The sequence below is a fragment of the Ambystoma mexicanum genome, chromosome 1q (assembly GCF_040938575.1).
Source record: "Ambystoma mexicanum isolate Mex_15411 chromosome 1q, UKY_AmexF1_1, whole genome shotgun sequence".
NCBI lineage: Eukaryota > Metazoa > Chordata > Amphibia > Caudata > Ambystomatidae > Ambystoma > Ambystoma mexicanum.
The window spans coordinates 220090980-220111248 of record NC_090922.1 but is presented as its reverse complement, the minus strand read 5'-3'; the positions used below and the strand labels follow the sequence as shown (position 1 = coordinate 220111248).

At 46.1% G+C, this 20269-nt stretch overlaps 1 protein-coding gene and 1 pseudogene across 1 annotated transcript in view; both read right to left on the bottom strand.

Annotated features, from left to right (window-relative positions):
• The window catches only part of LOC138526803 (thiosulfate:glutathione sulfurtransferase-like), a 52634-nt gene extending 34079 nt beyond the window's left edge, over window positions 1-18555 (bottom strand). Inside the window, exon 1 of the mRNA XM_069637502.1 lies at window positions 18419-18555. Within this exon, the coding sequence (XP_069493603.1) occupies window positions 18419-18548 (130 nt within the window). The 5' untranslated portion in view covers window positions 18549-18555. The remainder of the gene's footprint in view (window positions 1-18418) is intronic.
• Window positions 14197-14748, bottom strand: LOC138521177 (large ribosomal subunit protein eL33-like; annotated as a pseudogene).
• Window positions 18556-20269: the final 1714 nt, after the last annotated feature.

Below are 20269 nucleotides of genomic sequence, written 5' to 3'. Positions count from 1 at the left end.
GACCTCCAGGCCCTATTGGAACCTTTGAGGAGGACATTTCTTCCATGCTATCCCATAACCTAAAAAACTCATCACAGGTTATCCTTTTAGGGGACGTTAACCTGGGTTTCAATGACCAAAACGATTCACTTGCAAGCAGAGTGGCTAACATACTTTCTGAACTAGGCTTCTCACAAAGAGTACTTCACCCTACCCACAACAAAGGTAGAATACTCGATTGGGTGCCAGACCATAAATGTAACGCCTCTATCCTATCGATCTCCCCCCAAATTTGGACAGACTAACACCTTATAACATTTGCTCTAAAAACTGATAGACCCACTCCCACCTTAGCACAGCCAGCCCCGTCCATCCCGACAAGGAATAAGAAAAACATCACCCCAGATAACCTACTCTCTCTCATCCTCCCTACACTTAATTCACTACCAGATAACCTGGACCCTGAAACTCTAGTGAATGAGTATAATAAAATCATGTCCTCTGCATTGGACTCAATTGCTCCGCTTAAAATGAGACAAAGCAAACTCAAATCCCACCTCAACTCCTGGTACACCCCCTACCTGAAAAACACTTTTGCACCCAAAAAAAAAAAAAAACAAAAAAAAAAACAAAAAAAGACGTGAGGTTGCATGGAAACTACAACCCTCTGAAGAAAAGCGCTCCGAGGGATATATCTGCCCTTTACAAAAAGGAAATACTGTCAGCTCATCATCCTAAAGGAAATAGAATCTCCCATCCCAGTACCAGACAACTGTGTCAAAGACAAACTATGGTGCACCAATATTCAGCAAGCCCTAGCTAACAAAGTGGCAACTCTCTAAACCAAAATTGCCAAGAAAAAAATCCTGACTCAGTCTGGACACTCAGACCAAAATGACTAGTACCCTTCCTAAAAATAGTACTGAGACTCCTCGCTTCAAGTTCTCCAAAGTATCTATCATTGAGACTGAAAAAAAATCATACTATCACTCAAACCATCTAACTGCCAGGGGGACCAATGTCCAGCCCAACTGATAAGGAAGCAGCCAGAGACCTGGCTCCCTTTATCTCAAAGCTCATTAATGCCTCATTCGCAACACGGTCTATACCTAGCAACCTAAAAGAATCCTGGGTACTCCCACTGCTTAAAAAACAGACGCTAGACCCAGCCATACCCACAAATTACCGCCCAATCACCACCGTGCCATTCCTCCTAAAAATCACAGATGAAGTGGCATACTCAACACCTTGATGTCAACAACCTGATAGGAGTACGGCAATCCGACTTCCGTCCACAGCACGGGACCGAAACAGCCCTCTTAGACCTAAAAGCACAAAATGACGAGCTAAGGGATCAAGGAAAACCAGCCTTACTCCTCCTTCTGGACTTATCAGCTGCATTTGACCTTGTTGACCACAAGGTCCTCTGTAGGCACTTGGACATGGCTGCGCATTTCTCTGTAGAAGCTACTAATTGGATCCAATCATTCCTCAATGATAGGACCATGAGAGGCTTCTCCACCACGGCGGCAGCAGACCCCATCCTTATCACATGTGGCGTGCCCCAAGGATCATGCGTTTCTCCTAAACTCTACAACATCTTCACGAAGCCCCTTTTTGATGATCTGGACCTTCTTGGTATCACCTATACTAACTATGTAGATGATACCCAGATTCTCCTACCACTTACTGGTGATTATGACAAGGATTTGGCCTTGGTGAACAGGGTGTATCTCATCATCCAGGCATGAATGGCCACTCACGGACTATGCCTGAATGATGACAAAAGTGAAATCATCATCCTTGGCACACCCTCTAAGCTCAAAAAACTGGGCCCCACCTATTCCTCTTTCAACATTGATAATAATCAAATCACTACCGCTCATGCAGTAAAGACTCTGGGTTTCTACCTGGACTCCACCCTCACATTCAACAAGCAGGTCAACGCGATGGCTTCGGCCACCGCATGCACCTATAAATTGATAAGAGCAGGCAAACCCTTCCTATCCAACAACAGCTGTATCACACTTGCAAAAGCGCTTGTGTTATCGAAATTGGACTATTGCAACTCGCTCTACATTGGGGCCAATAAGGAAGTTATCAAAAAATTCAAATCTTGCAGAATAACGCGCTCAGAGCAGCACTAGGTATTCCCAGGAGAGCCCACATCACCGAATTTAGAAGAGCCAATAACTGGCTCTCCACTCAGGAGAAAATCCATCTAAAAGTAGCCTCACTTGTTTACAAATGCCTAAACAATGCTGCACCACGCTACCGCTCTGCGAGATTCTTGAGAACTAAACCAACAAGACTCACCAGATCTGCCAACTCGAACAACATCTTTACACCTAGATTCAAACTGTCCAGAGTCGGTGGTTGTAGCTTTCAGGTTAAAGCAGCGCAACTTTGGAACTCCCTACCATACACCCCGAGGACTGATCAACCATGTAACCTCACTAGATGGATCAAAGACGCAGACAAATAACAGACCTCTAATTTGCCTGGACCTAGCCTACATGTTCCTCCACCTCCTGCATTTTTGCACACACCTACCTCCCAGTAGCTCCTGCCTGTCCGAGTAGGACTAAATACGTGTACCAGTACTTCTGACTCTTGTGTATATTCTATGTATATTTCTTGTTCTCGTTTTTTTTTACCATGTGATTGTAACTAAACTGTAAATTGTCTTAAAAATGCGCCCGGTTACCCTTGGGTCTGGTGCGCAATACAAGTAATAAAACAAACAAAAGAAGCGCTGTAACAGAGGTTTCTGGGTGTGTGATATATGCCAGTGTGTCATCTGCAAACAAAGATCTTGTATTCTCTATGGTGCGTCATCAGTTTCTGTATCTGTTTGTTCCAACGGATAACCCATGCCAATGGCTCCAATACCAGCATGACAATCAGGGGTGGAGGGGTGGGGATGGAGTATCCTTGTTTGATACCACGGGTGAGAGAAAACCTAACTGAGGCCCCACCATTAACGTTCACTTTGGCCCCTAGACCCCTATACAGGTTAAGAGCTCCAGCTAAGCATCTAGGCCAATTCACACTTCCTGTAGAACTGCCTCCATGAAGGGCCACTCTAACAGATCAAATGCTTTCTCAGCATCTATTGAGAGTAAAATAGGCTCCAATCCTGGAATCAAGTATAGCGTTTTCTAGCCATTGCCTGTTCCTTGCTGACCCCTTATAAAGCCCCCTATCAGCATGTACTAATTAGGCAATATTTGGCCAGTCTTTCAACAAGCACACTTGTAAATATCTTTGTGTCGACATTGAACAGAGAAATTGGTCGATATAACCCACAGTCTGCATTTTCTTTGCCTTCTTTTGGGAGCACCACTATACTGGACTGTGTAAAGTATCAGGAGCTATTCCTGTGTCCATAATCCCATTGAAGAGTTGGTCAGGAATGGGGTAATGAGCGTTCTATGTGCCTTAGTAAAAGCGGAGGTGTATCCGTCCTGCCCAGGTGTAGTTCTGGATTTCAATTTGGCAATTTCACTCAAGCTCTCAGTGCCTTCCATCAGAGCATTCAGCGATGTCCTGTCTTCTAACATAGGCATGGGAGAGGGGGGCCTTTGAAAGGTATTCCTTGAGCTGCTAAACTGTCGCCCATCCCTTCTGTGGATTGCAGGGTTTAATAATATTGGCCACATTTGTGTGCAATTCCTAGCAGCTGGCTTTGGAGAACCCCCTCTATCATTTCTGATTTTAAAAACTGTATGGTCAGCCCTTTGGCCTATCAAGCGAGCCGCTAACAGTGTGTGGGCTTTATTGCTGTGTTCTTAATATTTCTGCTTTAGAAAACGGGGTTGCTACAGCCCTTAGCCCTTATTGAGTAATTTCCTGAAGCCTATCCACACTGGGTTGACGCCCTCACATTAGTCTCCTGTTTCAATTTACCTCCCTACAATAGTCGCTCCCTCTTCTTTGCACCCCCTTCGAAATTAGCAAACCACGAATTGTGACCTTTGCCACTTCCCAGGATGTACTACACGACACTTCACCAGTTTCATGCCTCTAGAAAAAATCCCTAATCTCGTTGCAGAGGATTTCCCGAAAGACCAGGTCACGATATAAAGTATCATTGCATATCCATCAGCTATCAAGAGGAGTCTTGCAGACAATATCCAACCATACAGAGCACGTCGTCAGCCGACCACATGGATATCTGCGGCAATCATCAAGTGTTCTTGGGTTGCTTCCAGCAAAATATAATAGATTCTTAAATAGGTCTGGTGTGGAGTAGAAAGTGAACTTCCACCCTTGTGGCTACAGCGTTCTCCATGTGTCAATAAGATAGAGTATTTAGGTTGCGGCTCCCCTGTATTGTCACTGGTAGTGCTCCCACCCTAGATGAGAACCAGTCACTTTTCGGATCTAATGGATGCGATATCTCCCCCGCAAATAAGCAACCCCATTTTACAAGTGTTCAAGAAAGACATTACTTGGGAACAGAATGAAAACGGATGCCAATCAGGAGATTATGACGAACATAGTGTCCCTGCCAACTAGCCCAGCCTACCACCAACTGTCAGTAATCGACCCTCCATTCACCTATATACCTGCGTGATTGTAAGGACCAGTGATTTTAGATACAGCATTCCACAAGCTGCTTTTTTGTGGGGCCACAGGACCACAGGGCGTCCCCCAATTCTCCAGTTCTAACAGTATATTCCTCGCCCTTTTATATTTGGTTTCTTTCGCAAAGAGAATATCGACCTTTGACAATTTATATTTTCTCAAAACCATTGACCTTGTGTGTGGGGAATTCAAGCCCTTATATTCTGAGACCCCATTAGGGTCCCACTAATGCTCATATATCAAATATAGTGCGCAATGTATGAAACCCAGACAGCCCAATAAAAGTAAATCTTCATCCAAACCTCCTCTCAAGTTATGACTCACCCTTCACAGCCCAATGACCCCCATTCTTTACCATTGAAAACATTGCTCTCTAATAGATACCATCAAATCCTCCGTCTCCTTGTTCCCACCCAGGTACTCCCTCAGGAGCATCTCCGCTCTGAGAGAGAAGTCCTATTAGAAGTAGGGCCAACAAGAGGAAACCTCTTGCCCACCATTTCAACAATATTATATAGGCACAATCCCGTGATCCCTCCCATGCCCGTTAAACAATACAACTAAGAATAAGAAGAAATGGTAAGAGGATCAGTGAGCATCTTGCTTCCACTGCCTCTGATGCATTAAAGGCCTTAAATTACTAACAATAAACCACAAAGCACAGCGTCTCCAAAGTAGCCAGTCCCCCCAGATGTCATAACATTAACGAAGAAGGCAGCCATTCTTCATCGGGCGTTGAACCTGTGGAATTTCCTTGAGCCTGTGGAGTGTCCTCTTAACTGCGATTTCTGGATTTCACCCTCGGGACCGTTCTCCGTGTCACTGCTCCCAGGTCGGCACCACGATCTTCAAGGTTCAACCTTCTCAGTACTCCTTCCTCTTCTTCTCCTGAAACTACTCGATATTCCTCACCTGTGTACTCAAAGTTCAGTGACAAAGGAAAGCCCCCGCAGTACCATTCATCCTATTACTGTAACCAATGATTTAGGGAGCGGCAGTCTTTTCTTTTTGTTAAGATCATGGCAGAGAAGTCCTGATAGATATGGACCGTTTAGACATCGAAGTCTATTTGCCCATTCTCTCTGGCTTTCTAAACAATGTCCACCTTCTGTTTGTAGTTATAACATTTGGCCAGGACAGACCTCGGGCCATTAGTGGGGGACACCCCCTCCTCCGTCAACTCTGTCACATGTAACTGCTGGAACAGGGGGCTCATAAAAACAGGTTCCAACATGCGTTTTTCCAATGCGATGGCCTACTCCCCCCTTGGTTTACTTCAGGCCCAGGATGCGAACAATGGAACGTTGTTCACGATTTTCCAAATGATCCAATTTTGGCTGCAAATTCCAGTTCTTGTGGCCCCAGGTCTAAAAATCAGACATGTACTTCATATGTCTAAGATCGACAGACTGTTTTTTGAGGGCCTCTAGTTTATCTTCAACCTTGTCCATCCTAGATTTGAGATCAGTAAGAGCTGTGGTGAACTCAACCAAATGTCTGCTTTAGCGAACGAATATTGGTCTGCTCCAGGAATATCCATGTCACCTTCTTCCTGCATAATTGGAGATGTTGACGCATGACGGTATGACGGTAATAAGGCTGCTGTATGGGGGGTCCAGATTACCTGTATCGCTTGGAGCTCGCTACAGTCAGCTTTAGGCCCAGTCGACCAAGGAGCATCCAATTCCCTCAGGTTCAGTACCACAATCCCAAACTTTTAAATTGACCACTCACTGTATGTCCCACCAGTTGTTTCAAGACATCTGAGCCGTTCCAGGAGACAACAGTGCTAAAGCTGCTTCACAGTGCAAATATATCTCCCTGATGAACAGACCAGTATGGCCGTGGGGGGGCGGGGGGGGGTCGCAGTGCTGTTTTACACCCGAGGGCACTGTGCATGAAAGCTTCTGCATACGACAGCGCGGTTTATGCTGGCACCCGGCACCTGTGGGCAAATCCTACCTCTTAAACACTAATTGGAACTCTGCTCCTACACCATGATAGAGGCGCTCTCACCCCTTTGTCTCGGTTTATTTGTCCCTGCAATGTCCATGCCAATGGGAACATCAAGATTTCCCGTGGGGGCACCATGTTCCCTTGATGACCACTTCCTGCTCTGTTGCTCAAAAGCTCCAACGCATACGGTTGTGTGGTGCATGCCATTTCTGTGCTGTGGTCTCCGTTATCACGATTTTCCTAGGCTGTTAGGTGTTGGATTGGGCACCGTTTTGCACGTGAATCCACTGCTGTGCTCGCTACCTGGTGCCAAGAGGGCCGCTCCCTTCACTTGACCGCCGCACTTCGGATCACTATCGCCGGTGCCTGCCGAGGCATAGATCAGCGCAGCTTCGACGGGCTCCCAGTCACCTCACCTTGGGCGTCTAATGCTCTTGTGGGTTATGTGTCACCATTACATGTCAGTGGGAAAGGGAGACAACAAATCATGCTGCCATGTCATTTGCACCCTCTGGTGGTCTTCGTGAAAGATATTGAGTGATAAGTGCCCCCTTGGTTCACCTGTAATCCCTTTTGTACAAAAGAACATAAGAATATTGTGGGTTTTATTTGCCTTTCACCACTGATTCACTATCCAGAATCCTGCATCTTGCTATTGTCACAACACTCTGTTTAAGACCTACTTGTTTGGTCTTCTGCAAAAATCCTGAACACAATCCCAGAGAATGGGGAATAACATGGCAGCTGTGTCAGGACTACATAGGGTGAGCAAGCTAGGTGACAACAAACGATAGGAGGTTTGAGGAGCACATTTGAATAAAAGGATTTTAATAGAATATATCTTTTTAATTAATTGATAAAGTTTATTATGTTATGTTATTATTTCTAATGTTTGTAGACTGTTTCTTTGGTTTAACCTTAACTCGTATTTTTTTCCAAAATACTTTCAACTTTTTGTATGGTTACGTGATTGTTTTGATTTGTAATGTACACACTCTCCATGTCCGTGTGCAAAGTGTACAAAAGTTGTACATTTACTCTGGGTGTGTGCAATGCACATACTCTACATGTCCATATACATTTTGTATAGAAGCTGTATATTCCTTCGAGCATGTGTAATGTACATAGTCTACAAATGAGTTGTAATAGTGTGGGTTGTCGGACCACGCGGCATAGGCGTGTGTGTTGTAGGAGTGTGTAGTAAGAGGGTGTATCATAGGAGCACATGTTGTAAACGGATGCGACAGGAGTATGTTGCATACAAGTGCATGTGTCAGGAGAATGTCTTAGATGTCTGTGTGTCATAGGAGGATGTGTTGTAATAGGATGTGTCCTAAGAGCACATGTGGTAAATACATGTGTCATATGAGTATTTCTCATTAGAGTACGCATCATAGAACTGTGAGTAGTAAGGGGTGTTAGTGTATATATATATATATTTTGTTCTCTCACACGGGTAATGTTTTAATATAAAATGTCCATTTATTTTGCTCATGCATTGTAGGCCTCCTATATGTATGAAAGCTCACATTTAAAAAAAAAAAACATTTTAAAAAATCATACTTTGATGTCCATTTTCAACACGTGCAAGACGGGTATATGACTTTTACACAAGTTAAATCTACCGAAAAACGACAGTCAGCCCTGACTTGAATGTGAATTTTCAAGAGATGTAATGGTGTACTTATGCACTATGAAAACTCATACACTTTTACTAGTTTGTATAAAAGATGCACATTCGTTCGGGGCATGTGCCAAATATAGATACATCTTAAATATCTCGAAAATGTCTGCTCAATTGTTTTTTCAGTGCATCGCTTCCTGATGAAATCTACGTGCATGTCAAAAATTGAAGTGGCACATTTTAAGCTATTTAGGCAAACATATGTATTTTCCTATGGTAATGCACCATGTCAAAAAGCTGTTCAAAATGCGATTAAAGTAACATTCTTTTTAAATCATGAAGCCGTGCATAAACAAACGTGCATGCACAGGCAGCTACCTCGGCTAAAACTCCAAAGAGACTACGTCTTGACCTGAACTATGCCATGCCCTAGAATTATATAGATAGATATAAATCACAACACATCATGGCATGTGTTCATGAGCAAATAGCATGGCAGGGGATTGATATACCAACATATGCCAAGCGATCAGTGTAGCCAAAATATAGTAAGAAATGAATGTACCCAGACTATCACAAGATGGAGTTCGCCCATACGGTACTGTCCTCGGGAACAATTCTTAAGGCAGTCACACTCAACAGCATTTCATAGGAATGTTGAATTTCTTGATTTGCCCCTTTGTTTTCAAGCAGTTATTCATTATTTTCCATTTTAGCCGAAATGCAGTACTCTATCCAGACCCTACTTCCCTTATCCCGTGTACTAAAATGTTCAGTCTCCAAGTCATCGCAAAGTTAGCCAAAACGTCTACAACAAGCATGTTAAGTACCACAAGCAGCAGACCTAGACTGATCCTTACACTTCCCTAAAATATTCTAACATGCAGAATGAGGAGCCCATAGCTCTAGATTGTAAAGCTATTAAGATCTGCGCAACAGCAAGTTTGAATGTTTTAGATAATTCCTAGGCGACCTTTAATGGTCTTATAATATACGGAAACCAAAAATGTGTGCAAAAGCATTCAGGCAACATTCTTATTACAGGCCTAGATCTGTAATAAGAATCTTACTACAGGTCAGTTGTGACGTCTTGGGCCACATTATTTTACATTTACACCAGTGATAAGAAATTAGGCAAATGCGCGATACACACTCTCTGCATCATCTATAAAAAGGTTTGCACTAGGGCAAAATAAAATAATAATAATAAAAAATAAAAAATCAGAATCGGACCGATGTCTTGCAATAGGCTTGCTGTGTAACATTACAAGGAATGTGTTTACTCCATTTCCTTTCATGTTATGGGAGCAAGCATAGGAAACAAAACAGCCTGCTTAATCGTTGCCCTCGTGACAACATGCTCAAACAATACAGATTGGGGCCTTATCGGTTTGCCCATTTTATATTTTCTAAGCAGCAGAGTTCCTTTGCTCATTTCAAACACTTGTGTATAGGTGCGTCTTAAATGCCATATCATATCATTTATATTTTGCACATGGGCCAAACTTGGATAACCCGCCCACTGCCTAGGTGCTCCGAGCACACTGCACGAAAGCCAGCTCTCAGCAGAACTTCCACTGCTAATAAAAACACCTGATTAAGTCCATGGGCCTCATTCCGAGTATGGAGGTAGTCATGGCGCTATTTACGCCATGACTACCTCCCATGTTGGTACCGTGTCCGGTTTGGTGAGATGGGGACTTACCGGTCCAGTCTGACCTTGGCGGGACCGGTAAGTCCCCATTCACCAAACCATTCCCCATTCCAATTTGAGCCCCATAAGGCTCAATGGAAAGGGTGGGGAAGTAGCTAATAACGGTACCGCAATTTGCGGTACCGTTATTAGCTCTGATTTCCCTTAGCGGGTCCCTTCCTTAACTCCTGGTAAAACCAGGCGCTAAGGAAGGTACCCGCTAAGGGAACTCGTAGTAGGGCGCAAAGGGATTAGCGGCACCGATGTCCTTAACGGTGCCCGGTATCCCCTTTGCGACCATCTCAGAATGTGGCCCATGATACGCTTTTCAGGTTCCTTTCGTGTGACTACATGTTTTGCCAGGTCAAAGTCATTAGTACATAACTATGCAGACATGTATGTAGTATGTGTAATGTTCGTCTTGGCTCCACCACAGGAAAGCAGGAATGTATCTGGACAATACCACTAATTGAAAACTACAAGGCTGGATTTTAAATTCATTTGCTATTAAACTGCTTGAAACATGCGTTTGTAACACGCTACAAGCCATGCATTGGTGTGTTTTCCAACTCTTCGGGTTCTACATGTATGCAGCATATGAACTCGAACATTCTTGTATCAGACCGATTAAGAGTCCAGGTACTAAAGGAAATGATTTAAAGACCATGTATAATAAAGAATAAGTACCGCCTGCTGTACACTGGAAGGGTATGGCAAGTCATGTCACCTCAGAATTCTGGGACCGTATAAAGAACTTGCCCTTTGACCTCGTTCCCCTATTTGTTCCTAGAATGCCTTGGAGACCTAAAATATCCTTATAATGTACAGTGGGTGTGGCACTATATATTACAGGTCAATGGTGACATAAGAAAGACATCACTTATTACATTCCAGTTGACTCGTGATGCCATGATGCCTGTGCCACTGTGTGAAAGGCAGCTCTGGCAGAAGTATTCAAACTAATGACTACATTTCCAGATTCCCTTTTGTTGTTTAGCAAATTATTCAAGTCACAGGGCCTCATTCCGAGATTGGAGGTAGTCATGGCGCTATTTGCGCCATGACTGCCTCCAATAACGGCAGCGGTCTCATTCAATGGGGACTTACCGGTCTAGTCCGACCTTTGTGCGACCGGTAAGGTCCCATTGAAAAAGCCATTCCCCATTCCCATTGAGCCCCCATAGGGCTCAATGGGAATGGGGAAGTAGCTAATAACGGTACCGTTATTAGCTCTGAAGTCCCTTAGCGGGTCCCGTCTGGTAAAACCAGGCATTGAAGGAGGGACCCGCTTAGGGAACTCATAGTAGGGCGGTAAGGGATTACCGGTACCGGTCTCCTCAACGGTAACCGGTATCTCTTAAAGCCCTACTCGTAATGAGACCCACAGTCATTAGTTGAGAAACCGGTAACCATAAAGATCTCCTTAATTATTAGTTTTGGCCGTTAGGTGGCGATGTAAGAGATCGGTCAAAATGATGATTGACATAGGAAGTGAAGTTAGGAGAGGAAATCGATGAGGCATACACATCTTGTGGGTGCAGTTGGGATTTAATTTACCCCTTCAGTCCATGGTCGTTCCTTTGGTCATTCCAACTCACTACATGCCCTAAATACTCCCTCCCCTTCTCCCTCCCGGACCCAGATATATTTGAGCAAGGTCCATGCTGTAAAGGGAATGCTATATATAAGCAGTCTACTGAAAGGTAATTACTTAATTGCAGCTCTAAACCAGCACATCCTGTAATAAAAATGACTTAAGTGTGAGAAATATGCGTTTCCTTACATCTGTCCCTTGCACTGAATTCCTCTTAAAACAAGCATCAGCATTTTTGACTCTGGTATAGGCATTTCCTCAAGCACTGCCATAGTACACCTGGATATAAATACAATTTGCTAGCCTTCTTTGCCTTCTTGCGTGCAGGATGTAAAGTTATGGAGCACCTGAAAAAGCCCTAGCCAATACCTACACAAAAGCCAAAATGCTGGGATTTGCCAATGTTTTAGTAACCAGCTGGGATTTTGTACAGGAGAGCAGGTATCATTGATCAGTTTAACACTTATTCTAAACCGCAATGCTGGTTATTACATGGATGTGTGTTAAACTGCTTGCAACACATACCAATATATCATTATGAACTTTCCAACCAAGCAGATACTGCATTTATTCCACAGAACAAAAAATGGAAGATCTTTTGAATCAGAGAGCAAAAGATCAAGTATTATAAGGGATGATAATGCTACCATCCATTATAAAGCCTCACTCCTCTCTTTGGGCACAGAGCTCCTTGGGGACTTGCAGTGGCCGCATACCATACAGTAGGGGGAACTTTCTCCCATATATAATGTACTATTTGGGGATACTTTATATTTTAAAGAATAGTCACACAATGTTATCTATTCTGTGATTATCCAAAGCAACAATGCAGTGGGCATGAATTTCAATGTAAAGCTTTATATAAAGCAGCATTCTATTTAGTTCCCAATGTGTGACACTACTGTGTCACAGGGATTGGTTTTGGGAGTAAGGTGGGCCTTGAAGTGGGCTTGGATTTTAGGCCAGTGACGTGCCTCAAGGCGAAGATGAAACTTGTGTCCCTAGAAGTGGGATTGGTCCGCGGGCCAGGGAGGCCCATGAAGAGGGCATGAGCAACAGCGAAGGGATGGGCCTCGGGTACATAAGAGCTCAAGGCTGGGCATAGGCCTTGGGCAATGAGTAGGAAGGATCTGTGTGGTGCAGCAACCGGCCACAGAAGGAGGGATGTGCAGTTAACTTTGGCTGGAGAGAGCAGTGAGCCGGTGTCTCTCGGGTACAATCTTATGCGGTCACCATTGGCGGGTTTATCATCGGTTAGGAGGTAATTACTACCGGGTTAGATTAGTCTGAACTGTAAATTATTATGTTCACTTTGCAATTAAAATGTCTTCTTTAATGCTCATTACCAGTGCTCATGTCATCTGCCGACTCAAGAATGATTAAAGACTGGGTTAGACCTGTCGCAGGGTTTGAAACTGAGGGGAGCTGGGAGCTATTTATCTCCTGCTTCTAGCATAGAAGAGCCTGCTTAGCTTGAAACCAGCAGCAGCTACTTTTGGCTTCTCGGGCCAACTGGTGCCTCCCAAAAGTGTAACCGTGACATTATCTGCTGAGTATTTGAGAATGTTAATAAAGAAGAATTAGAACACATTGAATACCCATTTAAAGACAATGGTTTATACAAAAAGGGCAAAACGTTAAGAGCATCTCTGGTAGCGCCTGGTACCCCTGCAGTAGCTCCTGATTACCGGGTGAAGCCCGACACACAGGAGCAGGTTTTAGCACCTGTTCATCAAATCTCAAATTTCCAGCCCAGCTGTCGTTTGTAAACAAACCTCGGCAGTACAGTCATTAGAGTACCTTGCCGTTTTAGGACCCATGAGCCTAAACTAAAGTAGCTGTCATGTATCTCGTTTTTCCAGAACCGCAAGCATTCCTCCGAATGAAATGGAATGCGCGGTATAAGCCGATCCAGTTTTCTCCACCATCCGGTCTAACTGGCATCTAGTGACATCACATGAGAGCTAGCGAGGTCCACTCTGCTAATCTTTAAGGCCCAGGCTAGCTCAGTGCCTGCTGAAAGTTGTAGGCCAATCCTCGCAACCGTAAAAAAAAGCACAAAGTGCTTGCGCAGAAGCCAAAGTGCTATTGGCTGAAAGAGCTTCGACGCCTCAAGTTGATCCTTATGACATTGGGCCAGCTGGCAGATGCGTACTCCAAGTTACAGATGCCTCACCCCTCTTAAGGTCTGCTTTGACAACAGACATGGATAACATCAGCCCCGGAGCGCAAAGGTGGAGACACCTAGCAGATATCGGACAAGCCGCTGTAGGACACAGAGGGCTGGCAGGCGATGCTGACTTGGTATTGCTGAGTTGTATAGTCACTTTGCAGAATATATGATGTCAGCTGTTTTGTGCCCGGTGGTCAAGTCCTGTAAAAGGCTTCCAGGTGAACCCATTCAACGGCCCGCTCCAACCCTACCAAAAGCAATTACCCATAGACACTTTTGCCTTTTACATTTCGAGTTGGTGCCTGGAAGTTCAAGCCTTCTAAAGGAGGTCTGAAAAGACAGGACTGGCTGGAGTTGTGGCATGGCATGAAGCGGCTCCTAGCTAGAGTCTGAAAAAGAAGGCCGGAGGGATTGGATTGCCTTGTAACTCACTTCAGAACAAGGCACATCCTGAGTTAAAGGTCATCCGGTTTTCACAGATCTCAAGGTGCTCCGTGTTCAGGGGTGGACTGGCCTATAGGGAACTCTGGAGATTTCCCGGTAGGTCTCTGCACCCTGGGCTTCTTTTGTTTTATTTATTTTACATTTTATAGTAAGATTTATTTCTAGTGACGATTTAGATCCTCGATAGATACAGCATCACACGAATTGTGTGCCCCATGGCATTGGCGGGAAGGTTGCTACGGAACTTAGTGCGGACCATGGGCACATGTTACCTTCCCCCATATTTAATTTAATTTGCATTTTTTAAAGCGCTCACACAGCCTGGGAGCATCGAGGCGCTGTTACAATATATGTCTTAGTTGCGTATTTATAACGCGCTTAATACGCAGGAGGTTTCTAAGCGCGGACCCAGGGATCGCACCTGTGTTGCTTCCTGTCGTCTTGTTTCCAAGGCGAGCACGTTGCCGCTGAGCTATGTTCCCGCTGTGCTATCACACGGGTCTTATTGGGTTTGCCACCAGGAGTCACTGTGTTGTTCTTGGCTGTGTACATGTAGGTGCATCCTTGCCCAGGTAGAAGTCGGTCTCATCTCGTGCAAAGACTCCTTCATTTTTAAAAGGGCTGTGTGCTCTCTGGTTTCGGAGTCCCCGTTTGTAGCCAGCAAAAATTAGCTTGATCCACAACCTTCCAGACATTTTAATGGATTATGGTCAGGCTGTTAGCAGGACTAAAGAGGAATCCAAGATGGAGCGAACAACCTGGGCTTCTTTCGTGAGGTAACCTATTTTATTTTCAAACGTTCTCATCAGAAAAGGATTGCGCCTGCTGAAAATGTGTAATATGGAGACATTTCGAAAATGATTTCCAAACCCTATTTTGGTTTCCAATCCACCACGGTCCATGTTAGCTTTCAGCAATTGATCCAGAACTGTTTTTCTCTGAATTGCGGCACATCTGGTCCTGCTTTTGTCATGGAGGAAGCATAACTGCAAGTCCTCTGCAACAAGAGTTAACAAGAACTAGCCCCCAATCTGAGCTTGCCTGAGAGATGTGTTAACAGATGTGATAAGTAAACAGTCGACAATCTCAACCACACGCTATCTTTGCTGCAATCCCTCTGAAGACCAGTGCTTTAAAAGGCATGATGGCTGCATAAAATGGGGGGGGGGGCAATGCACAAGCGACCGAGTTCTTAGCAGGAAGCCACGAGACCTTTAGCCTTGCACCGAAATTCTCTTTTTATGTATAACAATCTTCATTATTCCGAATCCCACCTGCCGCCACCCCTTCATCACTCACTTGAGATGCCCATATCATCCAAGAGGAAAACAACTCTTCCTACTCGAGTGCCCTTTTCCGGTACCCAACATCATTTTCCAATCACACCTAAGCAACAGAGCTGGGGCTCCAAGGACAACCTCCAGGATGAAGGGAAGGGCATAATGGGAGAGGGACCAATGGGACTTGCAGTCATTAGCATACAGCTGTGTCTGTTCCATCACGGATCTTACATGTGAGGCACAGCCGGTCCTTTTAAGATCAACTGAGAGCAACAGAGCGACCCCTGATACACTCGTTTCTATTTCTAAAAGAATGGATTTGCTCCACACCTTATCAAGGGGGGGGGGCGGAGGGGTTAATAACTGACCTCCCCTCTTTCCAATGTTATATGCATCTGTCCCAGTCAGCACGTTGGGGTCACCCTTAGCGGGAAATGGACTAAAGACAAACAAGGAGGAGATAGTTCAGGAGAAACCTGCTTGTCTAGGGAACAGATTTATGCTGTACAATGTGGGTTTGATTCCTCGTCAAACTCTTAGAAGGGGACAAATCCGACAGGAAGTGCGAGATAAATAACCAATGATAAAATATATATATATATTTTTTTTATGTGCATACATGTGTTTTGAATGCATGCTTAGCTGCATAGCGGTGGCAGGAATCCTTGTCCCAGTGTGGGTGATGCTAGGACGCTGGGCATCCACATGCTCTGCAGTTTAGTGGGCGACGTGCCCCTAGGTAGCAGGACTAGCTCCAAATGTTAATTTGTGGTAGTGCAGAGCATGCCCAATAGCTCTTTCTTCCACCAAAGACAACCACACATCTAAAGTGTAATAGCTCGATCACGAACGACCTTGGTGGTATCTAGCGGTAAATCTGCCTGTATGCCACCATGGCAAATTGCGTTACTGTAAATCGATCCGTTGCCATTAGCACCGGATCCCGAGTTGTGGGGGAGGGGGGGTCACTAAGTCCCCATTTCCCATTGGACCCAATGGGACATTCTGGGAACTGTGATAGAACCGCAAATGAGTGAAAAGGGGCAAGATTTACTTCCAGAAAAAAGCTGGAAGTAAATCTCCCACTTTCCTCCCAAACTCGGCTGAAGCTGTAATGCGGTTGTAATAGCGTTACCGTGACATTTTTGCAGCTCTGCCCAACCCATGATGACCACCTGAGCCTGCAGTACGGCAGCTATGTAGGGCTAAGTTAACCCACTCGAGATTTGAATTCATGAAGTGCAGGCTGGCATATATAAGAGTGAAGTGCTTAACTTGCTGAGCTATCCACTCGCACTACAGTATGTGATTTTATCAACTTTGCAGTAAAAACAAACATTTATTATGATACATAGGACCTTGGTCATTGGGTAGCGTACCTATCTAGAAGTTTAAAAGACATGGGCCCACATAACTCCTGCGGTAGCCGTGCCGGTAAAAACAGCAGGCTGTCGCCGGAGTTGTGTTTTTTTTCCGGCGCCTGGCTTTAGGGAATCACCGAGCCATTACAGTCCCGGCGATCCATGAAGCCAGGCGCCAAAAAATTTAACTCCCCATTCCAGTCCAATTGGACTCAATGGGAATGGGGAGGACGGAAGCACCAGAATCGTGTGCAACAGTGCCGGGGCTTCCATCAAAGTCTGCGAGTGGGTGCTGTCCTGCTGGCCAGGTCAGACCTGGTGGGCGGGAGGGCATCTGGCTTGCAAACTTGTACTCTGCCAGTCCGGTAACAACGGTGCCGGTGAGCCTACCGGCACCGTTGTTACCGGACCGGTAGGGTCGCAATGAGGCACATGGTCTACCCTCTGAGATGACTTTAGTCAACCATGACACACTTGTGGCACCCCGAGCACATCTCGGTCCCCTACTCACCCAGACTTAACATATATACTTGTAATACAGAAATCGCTCCACTCTTCTACCGCCCGCTTACTCCACTTCTCCTTCAATACATTTGTTCTCTGCTTTACTATTGCATCATTTTCCAGTCATTCATTGTGGGAGGGACTCTATGCACCTTCACCCAGATAATAATAACATGCTTTGAGACTACTACAGTAATGAGCTGATGCGGTATTAAAAAACATTTCTAAATGTCAAACAAAAACATAACTGCCCACAACCTTTAACTTTCCCTTTTCCCCTTCCTGTCCCTTTTCAATACAAAATGTGACGTTAATATTATCACGTGTATTAGGTTCATGTCATGACATACCCCTCCTGCTTCTACACACCGGAACAGTAGGTGTTATATTAATAAGAAATGTAACCCTGAGAGTCAAAGCATTACCCAATGCTGTGCGTAGGCACACGTGAGGAAAAAGCCCAAAATGCTAGCATTGCAATTTCCAAGCAAAGGTTCTGAATTACGTTGCTTCAAGTCCGACGCTGTGATTCTTATTCAACTTCAGGAGCGCTTTTTAAAAAATCCCATCCCCAAGCAGCTTCTTGAGAAAAGTGTGAATCGCATGTTATGCTGCCTGGCCTGCAGATGAAGGTCCCTGGATTATGACTCGGGCGACAATGAGATGACAGCACTTTCAGGCAACTTGGTTGGAACACAAATCAGAATGTTACCAATCTATGCATGGTTTTTACACATATATTGCAAATAGAAAAGAGAAAGGGTGCTCTTTTCTACCGCCAACTATATGTGCCGGCCCCCCGGACTTGTTATTTATTACCCCCACCCCCCATTTCCTTCTGTCACTTGCAGCATAGCAATGCAGAAACACCCACCCGGTGATAGGCTGGACCACCCTGGTTGGCTAAAAGTCCCTTGTTGCCCTTTCTGGACGGACAGTCGCCTTGTAAATGAAGGCAGTAAATGCGCCCCAGGCACGCTTCTGACTCGGAGACTGAGCTCAGCCAAGCCCCCTGCTGAGGGCCCCCCCTCCAAGCCCCCTGCTGAGAGCCGACCCTCGGGTAAGCCGCGGCTAAGCAGTGCCTGCAGTTTGCGGGCGAGCACAGAACCCGGGCGCTCTGCTGACACGGCCCTCCCTCCCTTGCCGCTGGCGGATTACTATCACTTCACTTCCGCCCCGGTGAGTCTGGCAGCTCGCGCGGGACGTCGCAGGCAGCTTACCTTTGCTCATGATGTCAGCTGTGGAGAGCCGTCCTTGCGTCCTGCCAACTCCGAAAGACTGAAGCAATCTCCTCAAGTGAAACATCCCGCAAGCCCTTTTCACAAGCTGCAAACAGGAAACAGTAGCCATATAAGGGCAAGGCACCGTCAACAAATACCTATCTCGCTTTCAATCTACAGGCTTCAGAGACCGCAAGTGACTCGGCGTATTTCTGCCTCACTCACATTAAGCAATGCGCTATTGAGGGACTTCTAGCCAAACAACAACACTTTCCATACACAATAAATTGTAAAAAAAAAAAAAAAACAAGCATTGGCAATGCCAATAGTTTGGGCGCGTACTGTAGTTCTTTGCATTTTGCATTTAAAGGCACCAGAGTGGAGAGTGCACATTTTCAAAGAAGGGTGTGATAAAGGGTGCATGTGTGCAACAGAATGAGAAGGCAAATAGAGCAAAGGAGGAAGCCATTGATGGTGGGTGCTGTTGATTATGAGCAAGAGGAAATATGAGCGAGAAAGGGTGAGGGTGGGAGTGAGGCTGGTTGGGGTAGAGAGAGTTGGTAGGCTGGGTGGGCTGGGGTAGAGAGAGATAGGTATTTAAAGAGAGTTGGGTGGGGTGGGGTAGGGTTGGGAGGGGGAGAGATGGTGGAGTAGGGGGGATAGGGTACAGATAGTCGGGTAGTATAGGTGGATAGGGTGGAGAGAGTGGGGAAGCACGGTTGGGGTACAGAGCGGGGGTAGGGTGTGTGGGGTTAGAGATAGGAGGTTGGGTGGGGTGTAGAGAGGGGGTAGGATTTGTGGGGGTAGAGAGAGTGGGGAGAATGGGTGGTGGGGTTAGAGAGAGAGTGGGGGCAGGATGGGTGGTGGGGTAGAGAGCGTGGGAGGGGGTTAAGTGCGGTAGGGAGAGTGGGGGTTGGGGTGGGTGAGGATGTAGGGAATGGGGATTCAGAGAGTCGGGAAGGGTGGGTGATGGGATAGAGAGAGTGGGGTAGGGCGGGGGTACATAGAGTGGGGTTAGGGTGGGTGAGTTGGGGTACAGAGAGTATGGAAGGATGGGAGTAGAGAGAGTTTGTAGGATGTGGGGCTAGAGGGCTGGGGTAGGATGGGTGAGGTTATAGTGAGGGGGGTGTGGTGGGTTGGGGTAGAGAGAGTGGGGGTAGGATTGGTGGGTGTAGGGTGGGTGGGGGTAGAGGGAGTGGGGATAGGGTGGGTGTGGGTAGAGCGAGTCGGGGTCGGGTGGGTGGGGTAGGGGGAGTGGGAATAGGGTGGGTGAGGGGAGAGAGTGGGGTTAGGGTGGGTGGGCGTAGAGATAGTGGGGGTAGGGTGGGTGGGCGTAGAGAGAGTGGGGGTAGGGTGTGTGGAGAGAGAGTGGGAGTAGGGTGCAGGGGGGTAAAGAGAGTAGGGGTTGGGTGAGTGTGGGTAGAGAGGGTGGGTGGGGGTAGAGAGCGTGTGTGGGGATAGAGTGGTTAGGAGTAAAGAGGGTGGGTGGGGTAGAGAGGGTGGGTGGGTTGGATGGAGGGATTAGGGTAGGATGGGTGGGCGATAGAGAGAGTGGGGGTAGGTTGGGTGGGTGCGTAGAGAGAGTGGGGAGTAGGGTGGGGGTAGAGAGTGGGGCTAGGGGAAGCGGGGGCCAGAGGGAGTGGGGGTAGGGTGGGTGGGGGCTAGAGGGATTAGGGTAGGATGGGTGGGCGATAGAGAGAGTGGGGGTAGGGTGGGTGGGTGCGTAGAGAGAATGTGGGTAGAGAGTGTTCTAGTGGGGTAAAGAGTGGAGAGGGTGGGTGTGGTCAAGAGAGTTGGGATAGGGTGGGTGAGATTTTTAGAGAGAGTGCAGGTTGGTTGGGTGGGGTAGAG